At 38.0% G+C, this 16,999-nt stretch overlaps 1 protein-coding gene across 3 annotated transcripts in view; it reads left to right on the top strand.

The window, feature by feature from the left end:
• Positions 1-303: 303 nt before the first annotated feature.
• The window catches only part of LOC126767920 (zinc finger protein 704), a 297,974-nt gene continuing 281,278 nt past the window's right edge, over positions 304-16,999 (top strand). For 2 of the 3 annotated variants that reach the window (XR_007669180.1, XM_050485706.1), the window contains exon 1: positions 304-3,833. Coding sequence is in view for 2 of the 3 variants with exons in the window: in XM_050485706.1 (XP_050341663.1) it covers positions 3,291-3,833 (543 nt within the window). In the remaining variant the exon portion in view is untranslated. The remainder of the gene's footprint in view (positions 3,834-16,999) is intronic. The other variant, XM_050485707.1, reaches the window with a different exon arrangement.

Below are 16,999 nucleotides of genomic sequence, written 5' to 3'. Positions count from 1 at the left end.
GTCTTTTCGGTTTCACGATTGTGAGCGCTCAATTGCTATTTTTATTTCAGCTCTGCCGTTCGTGTTTGCTTGTTCCGTTTTCTTTTGCTTACGTTGCCAACGTCATCGACAGCGTCCGTACCCGTGGCCGCAACGTTTTCACCGTCGCCGTCGCTCTCGTCAGCGCTTTCCAACATAGCTTTGTTGCTAGATATAAAATGAAGTGCTGCGGCTGCGGCGCGTGGCGGGGCATGGAGCGGCCGCTGAACGACGTAACAACGCAGCGCCGAAAACCAGCATACACATTCGACGAATTCAGTCGTTGATAGTCAACTCTCGTGTACGGACGATAATTGTTGCTTCACAGCGCCAACCAAAACAAACCAATCTAAATCAAGCTGACCAAGCGTACGCGTATTGTGTGAGCGCCGCACCGCAGATTAATTACGTGCCCAATTAAATAAAAATACACAAATAAAAACAACTTTTGTAAACACGTAAAGTGTAGTGAACGTTCTTAAACTAGCGCTGACTAATCAGCTGACAACCGCGCTGAGCCGCAAGCAAATCCACGCAGCGTCAAGGGCCAAGCGAGCCATTCCGTTGCACAGGGCGAGTAACTGTGCATTACTGTGTCGGCTTGATAAGCGAAAATGTAAATACTGTTGCGTATTGCCGGTCATGTGAAGTACGTCATAAGACGTCGAATTTAGTGCAAAAGAAACAACAGCAAGAACAAATAAGAACTTCATTTAAATATCGATAAACTCAGCGCGGAATTCGATATTTACGCCAATTGTGTGCACTATACTCGTGGGCTTTTGTGTGTGAATGTGTGGGTGTGAGCAGTGCAAAGTGCCGGCATTCGTATTTGCGTTGCAATAAACAGTGTGTGTGTGTATGCGTTTGCGCTCGTGGGCAGGTGAGCACTTATAGAAAAACAATAACAATATTGCACGAGCTTCTTGAAGTAAAATTAAAATTAAAAAAATTGTGAACATTTCGAACAGCCTTTGGAAGCAACAAAGTGGCATTACACAGCAAAAGCGCAAACAATTGCAATTTTGTAGAAACTGCTGCCACATTTACACAGTTGCCGAACCGGCCGACAAGCGAAGGCGAATGTCATAAGAACAAAAAACCCAACAAAACAAACAAAAAAGAACACTGCCGTCAGCAAATAAGGCCATAGCAATAACAAAACCGTAATAATTGTGTAAATAGTACATAGTGAACTTGAATAGTTCTTTTGCCAACGCAAAGAAAGTGAAAAAGTGAGCAATTTTACAAACTCACTTGTGTTACGTGCATTTCCCTGACGGCTATCAGCATTCTCAGCTGGAAATTTTGCCGTTGCGGACTTTTGCAACAAATTTGGTTTTTCTTGTGTCGTGTTTAGTGCGAATTTGGCTTGCAGCGTGTGCGTTTTCGTGCACGAAGCAGTTTTCGAGCGCAAAGAATCTGTTGAACACAGACAAGATAAGAAGAAAATCGGTGGATTATGCTTAGGAATAAGCCGAAACAGCACAGAACGCTTACGCCGAAACGAGTGGAGCATGTAGTTGCAGCGAGTGAAGCCAATGCGGCCGCCCTTCTATGCGAATCCATACAAACGTCGTTGCCGCTGTCATCCATACAACAGCCGAATATTAAAGAAAAACTCATACAAAAGCATAACAAAAATATTGATACGAACTTTGGTGCACAACAGCAACAACAACAAATAAAACAACAACATCACGTGAAGCAAACTCCGAAAAGCGTACAGAATTTGAATGGTGTTATTAAAAGATCACTACTATCGATATTGACGCCCCGGGTCAGTGTGACAAGCAGTTTCTTTGGCGGGCGCAGTGTCTTCCCCGCATTAAGGTGTGCGTCTCCGTTTGAGGAACACTTCATTTGTGCGACAAATTTCATGTCGGCAATACGCTAAAGACTTGTGCGCTGAAAAAACACGAGAGTTAGGTGACCCCGCGTGTGGGAGAGAGAAAAAGTCTCAAATATTTATGCATTAAAAATTGAAAATAAAATACTTTTAGACTATATAGTGCAGAACAGTGCAATAATTAAAAAGTTCTCAACGCAAAATCAAAGTTTATTCAAACGAGGCGATTAGCAACTCACTGAAATCTTCGTGATAATCGATAAATGATAAATGCAGCAGGTTTAGTGCAAGCTTTCGCACGACGACCAAGTGTGAGTAGAAAAGAGCAAAATCTATGTGGCGTTCAAGAAGTAAAGTGAAAAAAGTTTAAAATAAAAAAATTATATTGCAAGTGAGCTAATTTGTCTACGGTGACAAGGTTCTGTTATAAGGAAGTCAAATAAACACGGAAGCCTTGAATAACAGTTTGCGAAACTGCGCAAATACAGAAACCGCAAAATAATAAGGTCCCTGTACACATTACGCTAAAGCAAATAGTGGGAAACCCAGTAACAACTGTTTAAAGAAAAGCGTTAAATAATAATTTGTAACATCTGTACTTATCAACACAAGCGTCTTTATATATGTATGTATGTATTATTGTGTGACACATGAATAACAACAGTGTTAAAAAATAATATCAAATAAAAAAGCGGCTTTGCAATCATTGTGTGAATTTTATAGCTCATTAGCAAAACCAAAACCAAAACAAAATCACTTATCTACGCCTTTGTGGCCGCGTTCTTTCTTGTTCTTCAAATATTTCGGTTCGCTCCTAACCGCAATTTTAGATTTTTTGGTTCTCCGTCACTAATTTGTGAAAATTAAAGTATTGTCGCGCAATCAACGTGTGAAAGCCCTAGTAAATTGCTATTAAATTATAAACAAATAATTTTGGCAATTTTATATATTTTTTGATTGCTACGAATTTAAAAAAATATGCGATTTCCTGAAAATTAGTATTGAAAAAGTGACAAAAACGAAGAGTAAAAGTAAAGCTCACAAGTGCCAAAAGTGTTGATAAAATAGAGTAAAGCGTATGATAAATGTGCAATAAATTGTCGCGCTGTCAAGTGAGAGTGTGAACAGGTGTTTATTGTTAACGAAATAGCGAAAATAAAAGCAATAAAAACGTTGAAAAATTTCAAATTGTGTTCAAAATAAAAAGTCAGAATCGCCCTTCACACATTTTCTCGACGAAAAGTCATAGAACTTTCGTCTAAAGCCAAAAAGTGTTAATTGGTCATTTTAACGGCTGACGTCACACGCGCGTTATATCAAAAAAAAAAAAAAAGAAACGTAGTGATCCTCCGTACTTCTTTTCACACACTTTCTGATTTTAATTTTTTCGGTTTGTTCGGTTTCCAAAATTTCGTAGAAGACAATGTCCACTGGTCGCCGTTTAGCCAAACGTTCAATAATCGGTACAAAAGTTTGTGCGCCAGGTCCGGATGGTCTCTGGTATTCGGGCGTTATACAAGACGTCAAGACGCCACCTACTGCCACGGTCACTTCGTCGTCACTATTGGCAACGAGTGATTCTGCCGCAGCCAACAACAACGGTACAAATCTTACCGCCGACACTAAATATATAGTACGCTTCGATTTTAAGACACAAACCATGGAGCACAACTTGGACACATCGCCCTCATCGTCGTCCAAGTCGTCCGTTTTATTGGAAGCACGTCGCACTGTAAGCGCACATTACATTAGTCCCGCGCAAGCTTTGCGTCGCAACGCCATGATTAAGGAGTTTCGCGAGTCGGACTTGATCGGTCCGGGTTTTCGTTCCATATTGGGTATACAATTGCAGCCGGGCCAACGTGTTTTTCTCACCCACAACGGACGTGAGACCTCGGGCGATGTCATTTCTCATGATGTAGAAAAGGACGATGTTGTCGTAAAGATCACCACAATCGGAACTGAGGTGAGTGGTGTAATATTATAACTAAGATCTGCCGTTTCCCAAAGGTCGAACGTATTTCATATATAGTAATTGAAAACCCAACCAATGCAACTCTGTTTCAGTCTTGCTAAATACTTACATTTATGTTGGCTTCCAGCATAATTTTTTTCACTGAAAGCCACTTGCTTGTTTATGTTTTCCATTTTTCTATTTTCTTTTTGCTACAATTCCTTCTCAACCCCAAATTGTGTATGTTGCGCACCCTTGGGGAGGGAATGCGCGCTGCTTCGAGGTTGCTACTGTAGTGTATGGGCTGTGTTGCCTCTCAACTCGTGGGGTTTTCTTTTACATTGGCCTTCTTTTCATCGTTTTTACCATTTCGTGTTTGTTGTTCGTATGTTTGTTTGGAAGAGCGCTTTGCACAAGTCCTCCGCTCTGCCACTTGGCTTTGGGCTCAAGTACGCGCATCTGCAACGGTAGTTGTATCTGTGTCTGCATTCGTGGCAGTGGCAAGTTCGAGGTATATACTCGTATTGGGTAAGTATGTCAAGGTTAAGCGCATTCGGTAGGGTGGCGCATGCGAATTAGAGCATGAGAGGGAGCCAAATGCATTCTACATACCCCAATGATTGGACTCGTAGCCATAGCGAGGCGACTTCGATATGAAACTGTGAAAAAGATTCGCGAACTATGTCAAGTTTGTATATAAGTATATGCTTATGTATATAGGTACACCCTCCCCACTTCAATGTAGGCTGAAAGTTGTGGTACATGAATGATTTTTATGCTTTTATATTTATTTATTTAATGCTGCCGTTATGTTGAAGTGACTTAGGGGTATTGGTGTTTAAGGACATATAAATTATTTACCAGCTAGAAGGATTTGGGTTTCCCAAATGTTATTTATTTTATGAATTGACATTCTGCAAGATTCAAATTAAAATATCTGAATTCAATCAAGTCCCTCAGCTACAATGAAAAATGAAGTTATGGTGTACCAAGTTCCGGGCTAAGTAGGTATTAAAAATGACCTTAAATAGGCTGCTATGAACATGACTATGGTTTCATATCGTCATATTTCTAGGTGGAAATTATGTCCTATGGAATTATAGAAGTTAGCTTTGCTCTTTCTTAATTTAGACATTTTAATACTATAATATGGAATTTTCAATGGTTTTAGCCCACTACTAGTAATTGTGCAGTCACAGATTAAAAATCTTCAACGGATTCCAGCTATAGCTTTGGTAGGAAGAGGACGTGGTAGAATCAACTCAACTTTATATTCTTGACGGTTCCGTCCTTTCAAGGTTAAGACCTCGGAACTCAGATTGGGCATGCGGAAAATAAAACACCTTGGCAGGTTTGTGATGAGTTCGAGCCACTTTGTTGGTACATGAGATCTAATTGTTGGAGTTTTTCTGTATACAAAGGGCCCGGTATGGTTCAAGTCTTAAGGATCCCAACCTAATTTGCTAGATTAATTTATAAAGATTCTGAACACTAAGCTTCAAGAACTTTGATAGCGGTTTGGGCATATACATACATATGTATGTATTGTTTTTGTATGTACATATGTATGTATATAACTATTTTTTTACCAGGTTCCGTCGATAACTCGTGGGATTAGTTTTAGGTCTAATATTTGAGATCATACCCCACTGAGGCATAAGCTACACATACTACATATATTCAGCAGAGCTCAAAATATTAAAGCGTTTTTTTTTGTCTACATACTTTTCTTCAAAAAATTATATATTTCTGATTTTGAACAGATTACTGCTGGTTTGTTTGGTATGTAGTATATACTATACATGTATGTGTGTGTGTGAATAAATGTTTGGAACGGCATTTTTAGTTTCCACAACTTGTTTTCTCTTTTGCTTTAAACGCTGTACGGTATACTGTTAGTTTGTATTTCTATTTTCGTTTCTATTCGCTTTTATTGTTATTTATTCAAAAAATATACACCAATACCACTACATATTTACCACTTTATGTGTGGCTGCTCATTTGAATGCGCGCTGCTTACCCGTGCACATGTGTGACATGTGTGTGTGTGTGTGTACGCATATAAATGGGGTTGCCACGAAACAGCGTCGCTATTTTCGTTGCCTACACGTGAGCTTCACATGCTTTTTGTTGGTGTTTTGTGTCTTTTCTCTCTTTTATATTCAGCTCACCTCCAAAATTTAGGTGTAGACCAACAAAACAAAAACATGAGAAATAAAAATAAAAACAAGAAACTTTTAGACGCACGTTTCTCAACGAATAAATTCGCTTCAGCAAAAGTGGAGGTCGCTTTTAAGCAGTCACAGCAACGAAATGGTGAAAAGTAAAACAAAATAAAACACTGCTTGTGGGCGAAAGCGGCGATGACGGGCAGGTGATTTTAAATATTACCGAAAATGACTGCGTAGAACATTAAACGGCACTTTTTTACAGTTATTTGTAAAGTATTATGTTTGTAATTTGTGGAGCGTAAAAATGCTCCAACTTAAAAGCTAAATTTTCGTACTGAATTTATCTACTTTTAGGCGTTAAACCCTGTTGCATACTTCTATTGATTTGTTCCCGGTTCCTTCTGCTAAGTTCTTGGGTATAACTAATCTCTTTCAGTTATAGCTGTGCAGGCTTGTTTTTTGAGTTCGTGGGTTTTGATTTATTTTTAATTCGCAATCAGTTTTAATTAAATGCTTTTTCATCTCTCAGGCTTTTTAGCTATTTTTGATTTGTTTTCTCATTTGATTTTAATTTGTAATTCGCATTGTTCTCTCTCACTGAACTCGTTTTTTAGTGCTGTCATGGCCAACTAAAAATAATAGAGAAACATAAGTATGTATATGTGTGCTTTTTATTTCTATTTCACTTGATGATTGCCACGAAGAGTAGTCGCTCATACAAATGCCTTGTAACGCAAATACACTTACATACATATTTTGTATGTACATATATATTAAGTAGTTTCTGAGTTACATTAATCGAGTGGAAGTATTTGTTAAACTTTCGGTTTTCAATACTTTTTTATATATGTACATGTGTCCAAATTGCTCAAGGCGACGATCTGAATTGATTTCGAGATGTTTGGTCATCCATGATTTCGTCACGGACTCAAAATGTCCAATAACAGATTCGACTCTTGAAGAAGATCTTTGATATTTCGAGGCACCGCAATAAAATTACGTGGTTATTGTACATTTTCCGTAATAGACCCATTACTTTCTACCATCACTAGTATTAAGCATAAATCATTTTATGTTAATCAGGGTAAGTTTAAAGTGCATATTTGGACATGAAGCAAGGGTGTAACTGAATAGGAGATGTGTGCCTTTGAATGATGAATTCACAGGTAATTTTTTTAATTAAAAATATCAGGCATGTTCTGGAAATCGATTCGAATTTAAATTCGAAATAAAAGAGAATTCCTTTGTTCATAATTTTAAATAATTTGAAATTAAATAAAAATGTTTTTTGTGGCTGCTTATGTGTTGAACGAACATGAACGATATTGTGATGATAGAATCGAAGGACGGCCTTTGAGAGACCATTCTAATCCCATGCCTGCACCAGAGTTTTGCTAAAAAGTTTCTTGTAGAATTGAGATGGTTTATTTTTGCATCAGGTTTGTTTAAAGCTATCGGTTAAGTGGGCAAGGATTTTTAGAAATACTCAACGAAGTTATACTTTTGGTTAGAGAAACGGCCATACCTAATTTAATAAAATTGCTGGCAAGTCCTAGGTTTGGCTGCGTTTCGACGTTCAGTTGGAAAGGAGTATATATAATATTGCTCAGGGTAGAAGCAGATTATCCAAAATTTTATACGAAATGATTAATGTTTTAGAAAATATTTTGTTTGCGAAGTGGAATGTCAGAAGTGGATCTAAGAAAAGCAAACATTTTGTGCAAAAATTTGGCATGCCATGATGTGATGTGATGATTGTACAAGGGAATTTTTGTTGTCGATTTATGATTTGTGATTCTGATATGATAGTCTGAGCAATTTCTGTGGAGATTGCACCGTTGCCTTAGACAATATTCAGAGCTAATTTTTGGCAGCTATAACATATAGTGATCCAATATGAACGGTTCCAACAAGGGAGCAACTTTTTGGATGGAAAGGACGTGTGCAAAATTTCAGCTTGATTTCTGAAAAACTGAAGGACCAGTCCGCGTATATACAGGCAGATATGTATGTCTAAATCGACTCAGGTCGTCTTTCTGATCATTTATACGAGGGCTGTCTGATAAATAACCGACCTAACGATGAATGATGCACGCGACTTTTTCAAAATTTTTTTTTTATTTTTCTACATAGTCTCCTTGTAACTCCACACACTTCTCCCAGCGATGCTCACATCTCTGCAACCCTTCCAAACAGAGCGCTGGAAATGTTCATGCGCGCACGTTTGTGGTCTAGCGTTAGCAAACGCGGCACCCAACGCGCGGACAGCTTTCTCATGCCCAAATCTTGGTTTAATATGTGACAAACACGTTCTTTTGACATCTTCATAATCTCAGCTATTTCCCTATCTTTAATCCGGCGGTCGTCTAGTACCAATTGATGAACTTTAGCGATGTTATCGTTAGTGGTTACAGTTTTTGGACGCCCCGGACGTTCATCATCTTCCAAGCTCCTGCGACCACGTTTAAATTCAGCTGCCCAAAATTTTACGGTGGTAAACGATGGTGCAGAGTCACCATACACAGAGTCCAACTCATCTTTGATTTGTGAAGGCGTATTGCCTTTCAAAAATAAAAATTTAATTACAGCTCGATATTCAATTTTTTCCATTTTGGGGAAATCACCGAAATAGACTCATAAAAACGACTGTCAACAGATAATTGCGCAAGATAAAGTTCTGAAATTTTGGCGAGTAGCTATTATAATATGCACAATTTGAAGTAGAAACTTTTTTTTCAGATGTGCCGCTAGCTTCACGTTGAGGTCGGTTATTTATCAGACAGCCCTCGTATATGTATATACATAGCTCCGATGTTTCGTTCCGGTTTATAGTCGAACATTTGATGATGTTATCCAAGAAACTCAGAGATTGGGTCACCTTTGCAACATTCTCCTATATAATACCGTTAAAGTTGTAGACTAGAATAAGGAAGGGTGAAAATATTTTTAAATTGTAAACTCTGTAATTCCAAATGTCAAAACGTACTATCATCATCTGTTTACGATACAATGTGAGATTTCTTCAGTCAAACTTTCGTTGCTACCTCGGAACCTAAGGTCGTTGCATGGAAATCAGCTTAAGAACTAAGAAAACCTTTTCAAAACAAATATGCATGGACAATTTTGTAGCTTTTTATATGGCTATTCCTTTCTGAACGCGTTTAATAAGCCTGTTTTATTTAAGTTTTCCTTTGATTTCCGAACCGGTTGCTTTAATTTAGGTTCCACTTGAACACATCAATATGAAAGCCAGTTCTTGTTTACGAGCGAATTCAAATGTATGTCTGCTGTATAGTATAACGGTATGATTTCAGAAATACATACCAAATCGTTTTTATAGAATGGGCTGTGAATATTTTCACTTATAACGGTGATGTAATTACTCGCCAACGCCGAAGTATAAAAAGGCATCGTAACTTAAAGAGTCCTTAGATGTTTAAATTAGTTTTTAAAAAATATTTTCTTTTCAATAATAAATACAACAATACAATATTAATAACACCAATAAGACTTTTGTGACTTGCTCTCATCGGCTTATCATCAAAAACTAGCATTAAATAGTTCGTCCCTAGTTTCGAAAATTACTATGCTTACTCCTTTTGCATGTCTTTTTTTTCGGGTCGCGACGACACTGCCAACTCGTGGCCGTCACCAAAAGATGAGAAAACGATGAAAAAATGAATAAAATCAGCCAACAGTTGAAGAAAAATCTTGTGCTCGCGTACTAAACTGTTTGTTGTCATTATTTTGACACGTAATTTGTACACGATTTCATTACTTTTCTGCTTTTCTGTTTTGTGCGCGAAAAAGAGCAAAACTCTCGAGGCTGCTGCAATGACAAACGTGCATTTTGTGCAAATACATTATTTTATTGTGAACGTTATGGTTTTAATGTTTTTTTGTTGTCTTTTCGAGGTCATTGTGTCAGCGGCGGCAGCGTTAACAACTTGAGCTGAGCACACATACGTACGTAGTTATATATGTACATAACTGTACATTTACTACTGTTGCATGGCTGTGTGCGGGCTCGAAGCAGAAAGCCTCTAACAATCGATCAACATGCGCAAAAATGAAATTTTTATTCTCAACCATTATGACTTTGATCATAAAGATAATGAGGCTAGTGACAAAGTACCGAAAACAAATGTTACAGGCAACTCGATTGGATAATATTAGAGCCAAAATTAGTTCAGGGGTTTTGAATTGTATAAATAAAGAGCAGATCTGATCTGGATCTCCAGTTTTGAATTTGATTTGACTGTTTCAAGCTTCCAAGTTGTAGGCACAGTTACGATGAATCTCGACACAAAACAAAAACGAATGTATTTGAGCATTTTTAACACTGATGTCTTAATTTGCTAGTGACTCGGTGTTGATCTTACACACCTCCTTTACTCTCCCATTTTTATTATTTTAGAAAATGCTGTAGGAAAAATATAAATCTCTCGGTAGCTATGAGCTACATACATACAAGATCTGTCGCAAAAGAAACAGAACTTTTTAAATATAACTGTTTCTGGTGGCGCCACCTATTGGTGGGTATATGAAATAAAAAGTTTGACCTCTTGTTGACATTTCGTAAAAATTTTAAGACAATTGAAAAACTACAATCGATGTTATGGATCAAAAAGTGACGGCAGCTTTTGTTCATCGGTCGTAAAATGCAAAGAGCAAATATTAAATTTTGTTTTAAACTTGGGAAAACGTTTACTGAAACATTTCAAATGATGAAAAAAGTTTATGGTGATCAGTGCCTATCCCGTAGTAATGTGCATGAGTGGTTTAAGCGATTCCAAGAAGGTCGTGAGGACCTCTGTGACGATCAGAAGTCGGTCGTCTTCAGGAGTCGAAAATAAAGACAATGCTGATTTGTTTTTACGATTCCGAGGGCATCGTACACCGAGAGTTCGTCCCACCTGGCTGTGTTTTACCTTGGTGTTATAAAGCTGTGTTTTACCTTGGTGTTATGAAGCGTCTTTTGTCAAGCATTCGTCGGGCTCGACCACAATACCGTGAGGCAGGGTCCTGGTGCCTGTTGCACGACCAGATTAACCATTAATCACTCACCCTACTCACCTGATCTGGCACCCTGTGATTTTTACCTATTTGGAAAACTTCATATGCCCATGAAAGGACACTGGTTTCAGGACATTTCAGCTATCCAAAAGGCGACGACCGATATTCTCAAGAGCATTCCGAAAAATGACCCTAAACACTCATTTGAAATGCTAATGGACGGGGCTAAACGCTGTATCGAAGCACAAGGAAACTACTTTGAATAAAAAATATAACTTTTGAAAAATATAAATTTTTTGTTGTTTTTTTTAACAGTCCGGTTTCTTTTGCGACAGACCTTGTATATCGAGATCAACATCGAGGAGTATTTTGAACGCTTCTCAAATGATAAAAAGAATAACGAACATCTGCCATGACAAAGCTTCAAAATACCGGATAGCAGCTCTCTTTTATTTTCTTCCATTATTTCTGATGTTCCCTGACCCCAAAGCAACACCATGAGCGGCTACTCTCCTATTTTTTATGTTTAGGAGATTATTCATTTTTCGAGTTTTCCGACTAACTTCAACCATTTTGATGAAAGGATCTCAAGGTAGAGGATTGAGTATCCAAAATAATAATTAGTAACTGCCAGTTAAGACTCATAACCGTTAATAGTATATTCAACTGATTTCTTTCGTGAACCAATCTTTCATAAGACTATAGTTTTACAAACAACCATGTGTTCCCGAAGTTTTTAACAAATGTTGAGAGTAAATCAACATAAGATAGTTTGATTCCTTGCCATGAGTCCAGGTGCTTAGAGACGATCATTGTACATAGTATATGGTTCGGAAATAATATGTTTAAAATAAAGAAGTTATTCAAGTGTCCGCAACTGATTGTACATGCATATAAGTTTGGGCAGTGCTGGAACAAGTAAAGAAATTTCGGACAGTTTTCATACAGAAAAATATGCCAATATAGGTTAACCCTCTGCTGTTGCGTTGTCAACGCACGAAATGTAACAGGAAATATGTTCTACCTATCTCTAAAACATTACATATAGACTAAACAAAGCAAGGTCAAAGAAATTACAAATGATATCGAAAACAATGCAATAGATTTGTATGAGGGACAACCAAACATACCATTTGACACGGACTGAGCCACCTAGAAGATGGTTTCCAGTCGCTAAAGGTCGCCAAAGCGTGTAAAACCTTTTGTCCGCATCCAAAAGCAATCATGGTGAACTCTAGAGCATGGCGCTCCTGGTGGTTACGTATATTAATACAAATCTTTATTATCGCCTTCAAAATAGACATTTCCTGTAAGCTTCGTATGTGATGGCATTGGATATTGGTTTTTCGGTCTCGTACTCATCATCACCAGCAATAGTGCATTTGATAAAGGTGGGGCCTTTAGCTACGTTGTCTAGCATCTCTTTTGTGACCTCTACTCGACGCCGTTTATGCTTTGTCTTTTGGCACGATTCTGGCTTTGACACTTTTGTTATTAATTCAATTTTTATCAGAAGTAGAAATGAGTCAAAAGAATATATTTTGAGCTGCACCGAAATGTGTACTTTTTATTTATACTCTTAAGACTAACTTATTACATGGTTCTTACTTCTAATTATACTAACTAGAATGTTTACTTATTACTAGTTGATTAGTTTGTTTAGATACAGATTATATTATTTGTTCAGGTATGTTTACATATATATTGCTTGCTTAGATACATTTGCTTTGTTTTAAGATAAGGTTGTTGTGGTATTCAAACTCAAGGTTATTTTGATGATTGTTACCACGAGTATTACTCGTATAAGGTATACGTTTCTTAACTCGCGCAGTTTACATGGATCAGTCTGGAGCTTCTTGCAACCACAGTCAGTTGCAATAAAAAACCTAAAAGCCCACAGATTGGATGGGTCTTGACCTAAAATTCAACGTTTCTCGACCAGTGCGAAAGTGTTTTACTCCACAAGGGGTTTTAATGATTCGAAATTATCTTCATTTGTCGAAATTGTGGATTTCGAATGGAAATATCAATAATACCGTTGCAAATAGAGCCGTCAGGACAGCAATAATCACTCAAATAACCGTTACTTGACAGCAACATAACATGGCTTTGTGCAGCAATTGTTGCCGGTGCAGCTGCAAGTTGATAGCTGAAGTGCAGCGTGGCATTGCAACAAAGCGCATTCGTGCGGCCGAAAGTGTGCATTCGGTTCGCTTGTCTTCCAATTCTGATTTTCCATTTCGGCTGTGTGCTGTTTGCCATTTCATTTCCATAGAAAAAAGGGTAGTGGCGTAAAATTAAAGAAACATGATTTTCTTGCAACCGCAATTTGGTTGCAACTGCCAGCAATCGCATTCACACACACGCACATGTATATATAAAGTTATGTATGAGTGTTGGGGCATGCAGCAAGCACACATGCAACCGAGCCTTGGAGTTGGCGCACGCACGAGGCGGCCGGCTGCCGCCTTGCCTCGTTTTTTGACCGCCGTCGGGCATTTTGGCCGCAACACTATGTGGCATGGAAGCTATTGACGGTCGTTAGTTCGACGCCGTCGTTGTTGGCATTGTTTAGTCGGTTGCCACTGCTACCGCTGCTGTTGTGCCTCGGCTACCGTTGTTGTTCATACTAAATTAAATTGCCATTGTAAACATTGAGGCACCAACAACCGTTGTGGTTGCAGCAGTGGCAGTGGCAGCGGCTGCGGCGCCATGGCAAAAGTGTAAAGCAATATTCATAAGTATAACGCATACGCTTACTTGTGAGTGTGGTGGTATTTGTATGTGATTTTTCGGTGTGCAAAATAATTAACCGCACCGCGAAGTAACGCCACAGTGTAATTACGGTTATTGCGGCTACTGTTGCCACGTTAACAATTGCTGTTGGCAATCGGCGGCATTCGCGCTTTTGCGCCGCTATTGCATGTGGCGGTAGCCAAGGCACCGTTAAACGCGTCGGATTTCAAATTCGACGAAAAGGCAATTAATTCGATTATACAAGTTCGCGGATATAAGATGGGCGCGCGTCTGCACCTCAACTTAAATTTAATGTTTTCACATTCTTTTCAAATTTAATAATGAATCTTATGAGATAAGAAAGAAAAACACAACAATTTTAAGATTTCTGACAAGCACTTGATTCCGATTGTTTCGATTAAAACAATCTGTCCGCAATCTCCTGCAATTTCATGTTCAATATTCGTACGAAGTTCATCCATCGTCGCTGGCTTGTTGGCATAGACCATAGTTTTAACGTACACCACAGGAAATAGTCTAACGGCGTCAAATCGCACAACCAAATCGATTGTGACACTCGCTGTACGACGATTTTGGTCAAGCGGCTTCAGTTCTTGAGTCAATTTGATCTTGTAAGGATGTAGGTCAAGATCTTTTCGCCACAACCACGACACAGAGACTGATTTAGGTCTTCCTAAGACTTGTCGATCTAAACGGGGTTAGATTTCCGAAATAACAGTCCTTGGCCGGATTAAATCCGGGCAAATTCTGGTGCGTAGAACCGGCTGTTGTGGGAATTGATTTAGGTCTTCTTCAATTGATGCGCAAGCGGCAGCAATACTCTCGACACTACGGGCACTTCTTTATCTCACTGGCACGGGAACATTTTGGGAACACTGTGCCTGAGGATTCGAATGTTTCCACTAGACGCAAAATTGTTGATCTGACAAGATGATTATGACGACCATAAATTGGACGTAGCGCTCTTAAAGTTGTATCTGGTTTCATAGCTGTTCCAATCCTGCGCTACAGTTATATAATATTTATATAGCTAAGAATCTGGTACTTAAAAGTGTTTTTTTGTTTTAGGTGGTTTCTCAGCAATAATTTAATTCGTGACTTTATACCTAGACAAAAAAGTGTATTTTTACGAAGCAAAAATCGCAGAGCTAACTTTTTGTGTAACCGAATGACCAACATGCAGATTTTATCCGTTGGTATTACTCGTGTTTCAAGTTAGATCAAGACCGATTGAGGCAATATTAAGACTTCCATGGGTGATCAAAAGAATTTTCAAAATTTTTCTGTTTATAATAACTCAAAAAAGTAACGGGACGAACATATCGTAGTTTCTATATTACCATTTCTTATTTCCACTGGAAAAATTAAGAAGGTTGTTAGTACATAATTCTCAAAAAAACACGGTCTTATGCTTGGGAGAATTGAGATGTGATTAGGGTTTCGAGTCTATGGACGAAATAAATTCACCGTGGCTACTGAGTAAGGACAGAAACAATGTAATTATATACTTATGTAGATACATGCAGCCTAAAATATTGCCACAGTTACCGGACTCCGTTACCGTACCCCGGGAGGCAGATATAGTAAGTATTTTTATCTACACACATGTTCCATTGTGGTCAGTTTTGTGTTAATTACTGTGGGCACGTATCACATGTGCCTATAGATATGCACGTTGCTTTTCGAGAAAATTTAAATGATTGTCTTATCTCGACATTGTAATCCACTTGCGGTCGCCTATCTGTGTGTTGACAGCGATACGCATTGCGCTCGCGCTTGATCCACTTTGCAATGTTGTGAGCATAGAAATGCCAACTACTTGAATTAAAACAACAACTGCTGTAAGCTCTTTATGCAAACATACATAACTAGACATGTACAACTATATTTCGAAGCGATAATGGCGTCGCCGCGGCAACCACTTAACCTCAACCGATTTTTCTGCTTCTGGCATTATGGCATGGTCTTTCTTTAAACCAATTTGACCGCTTTTGTTAATTTACGCTTTGCTTTTATCTCTTTACATACAATTAGAGTTGAATCAATGTGTTTGTGGAAGTAACCGCTCTAAACAATTGAATTTAATGACATTGAAAACTTATTAAAATCGCTGAAAGTGAGAAGGGCGACAGTGTACAGTGGGTCGTGTTAGCATTTTTAGTCTTTAAAACAACAATAACAACAATTTTACTTCGAACAGTTAAAGACGAACAGTTTGGTGATGAAAGACGTTTTGAGTGTTGTGTATTATTTAGGTACTTATTTGCTTGGGTGGACAGGTGTAGAATTGTTTAAATTATTGGCATAATGTCACCAAAATCACGTTTCTCTTAACGTTCCTTTTAAATCATTCTCTCGATATTTTTCACCACGCGGATAAGAAAAATGTTTATCTTTGGTGGAGGAGGTCACATTATTTTTTATATCCTGAGCAGACATATTACATATATCATACAAAGTGAACGATCGGAATCAAGTCCTTGCATGGCAACCTTTTTTATTTGGCGGGAGTTGTTTATAAAAATTTGGTATGAATTACTGTACGAAGCGTTACACTCTCCGAAGAAACATATGTAAAGCATATAGCTACCATATAATCTGAACGATCGGAATTAAGTCTTTGAATGGAAAATTTTCTTATTGGTTAAGGGGAATGCTTTTCTTGTTGCTGCTTTGGTTCGCAGGTTTCTCTTCCGAATCAATACAATTCTTAACCGATTTAAGTTCAAATAAGCTTTGGTAAAAATGTACTTTTTAATTTTTAAAATTATAATAAAGCGAATTTCGTTTTTTTTTTTGAGTTTGAGCAAAAGTAGTTACAGTTCACTAATTCTGAAACTCTCTATTAAATTTTACTTGCTTACTTTTTATTGGCTGGAAATTTAAATCGTAGCTGACGTAAGGGCTCAGTAGGGTAATATTTTTTAAACTTTAATTTGCATTTTCTGTTCCGTTATACCCTTAGAATTAATGTAGACACCCACTTTACCATTGGAAGGTTTCGAAAAAGGCCCAAAAATAATAATACCGCTCGACGTTCGGAGTGCTCGGAGTGCACACCTAGCACTTTATTCGCGTTTTTCTCAAACACACAACTGGCGGACATGTTTCTGGTCAAATTACTCAACCGATTTGCTTAATTTTTTTTAAGTTTTTACAAAACGCCTGGCTATCGTCCCTATATTTTTTATAATTTATTGACAATGTTTTCTTAAATGTTAAAAAACATGGGGA

Source organism: Bactrocera neohumeralis, chromosome 2 (assembly GCF_024586455.1).
Source record: "Bactrocera neohumeralis isolate Rockhampton chromosome 2, APGP_CSIRO_Bneo_wtdbg2-racon-allhic-juicebox.fasta_v2, whole genome shotgun sequence".
In the NCBI taxonomy this organism is placed as follows: domain Eukaryota; kingdom Metazoa; phylum Arthropoda; class Insecta; order Diptera; family Tephritidae; genus Bactrocera; species Bactrocera neohumeralis.
Note: the sequence above shows the minus strand (reverse complement) of the source record. Positions and strands in the feature narration are given on the sequence as shown.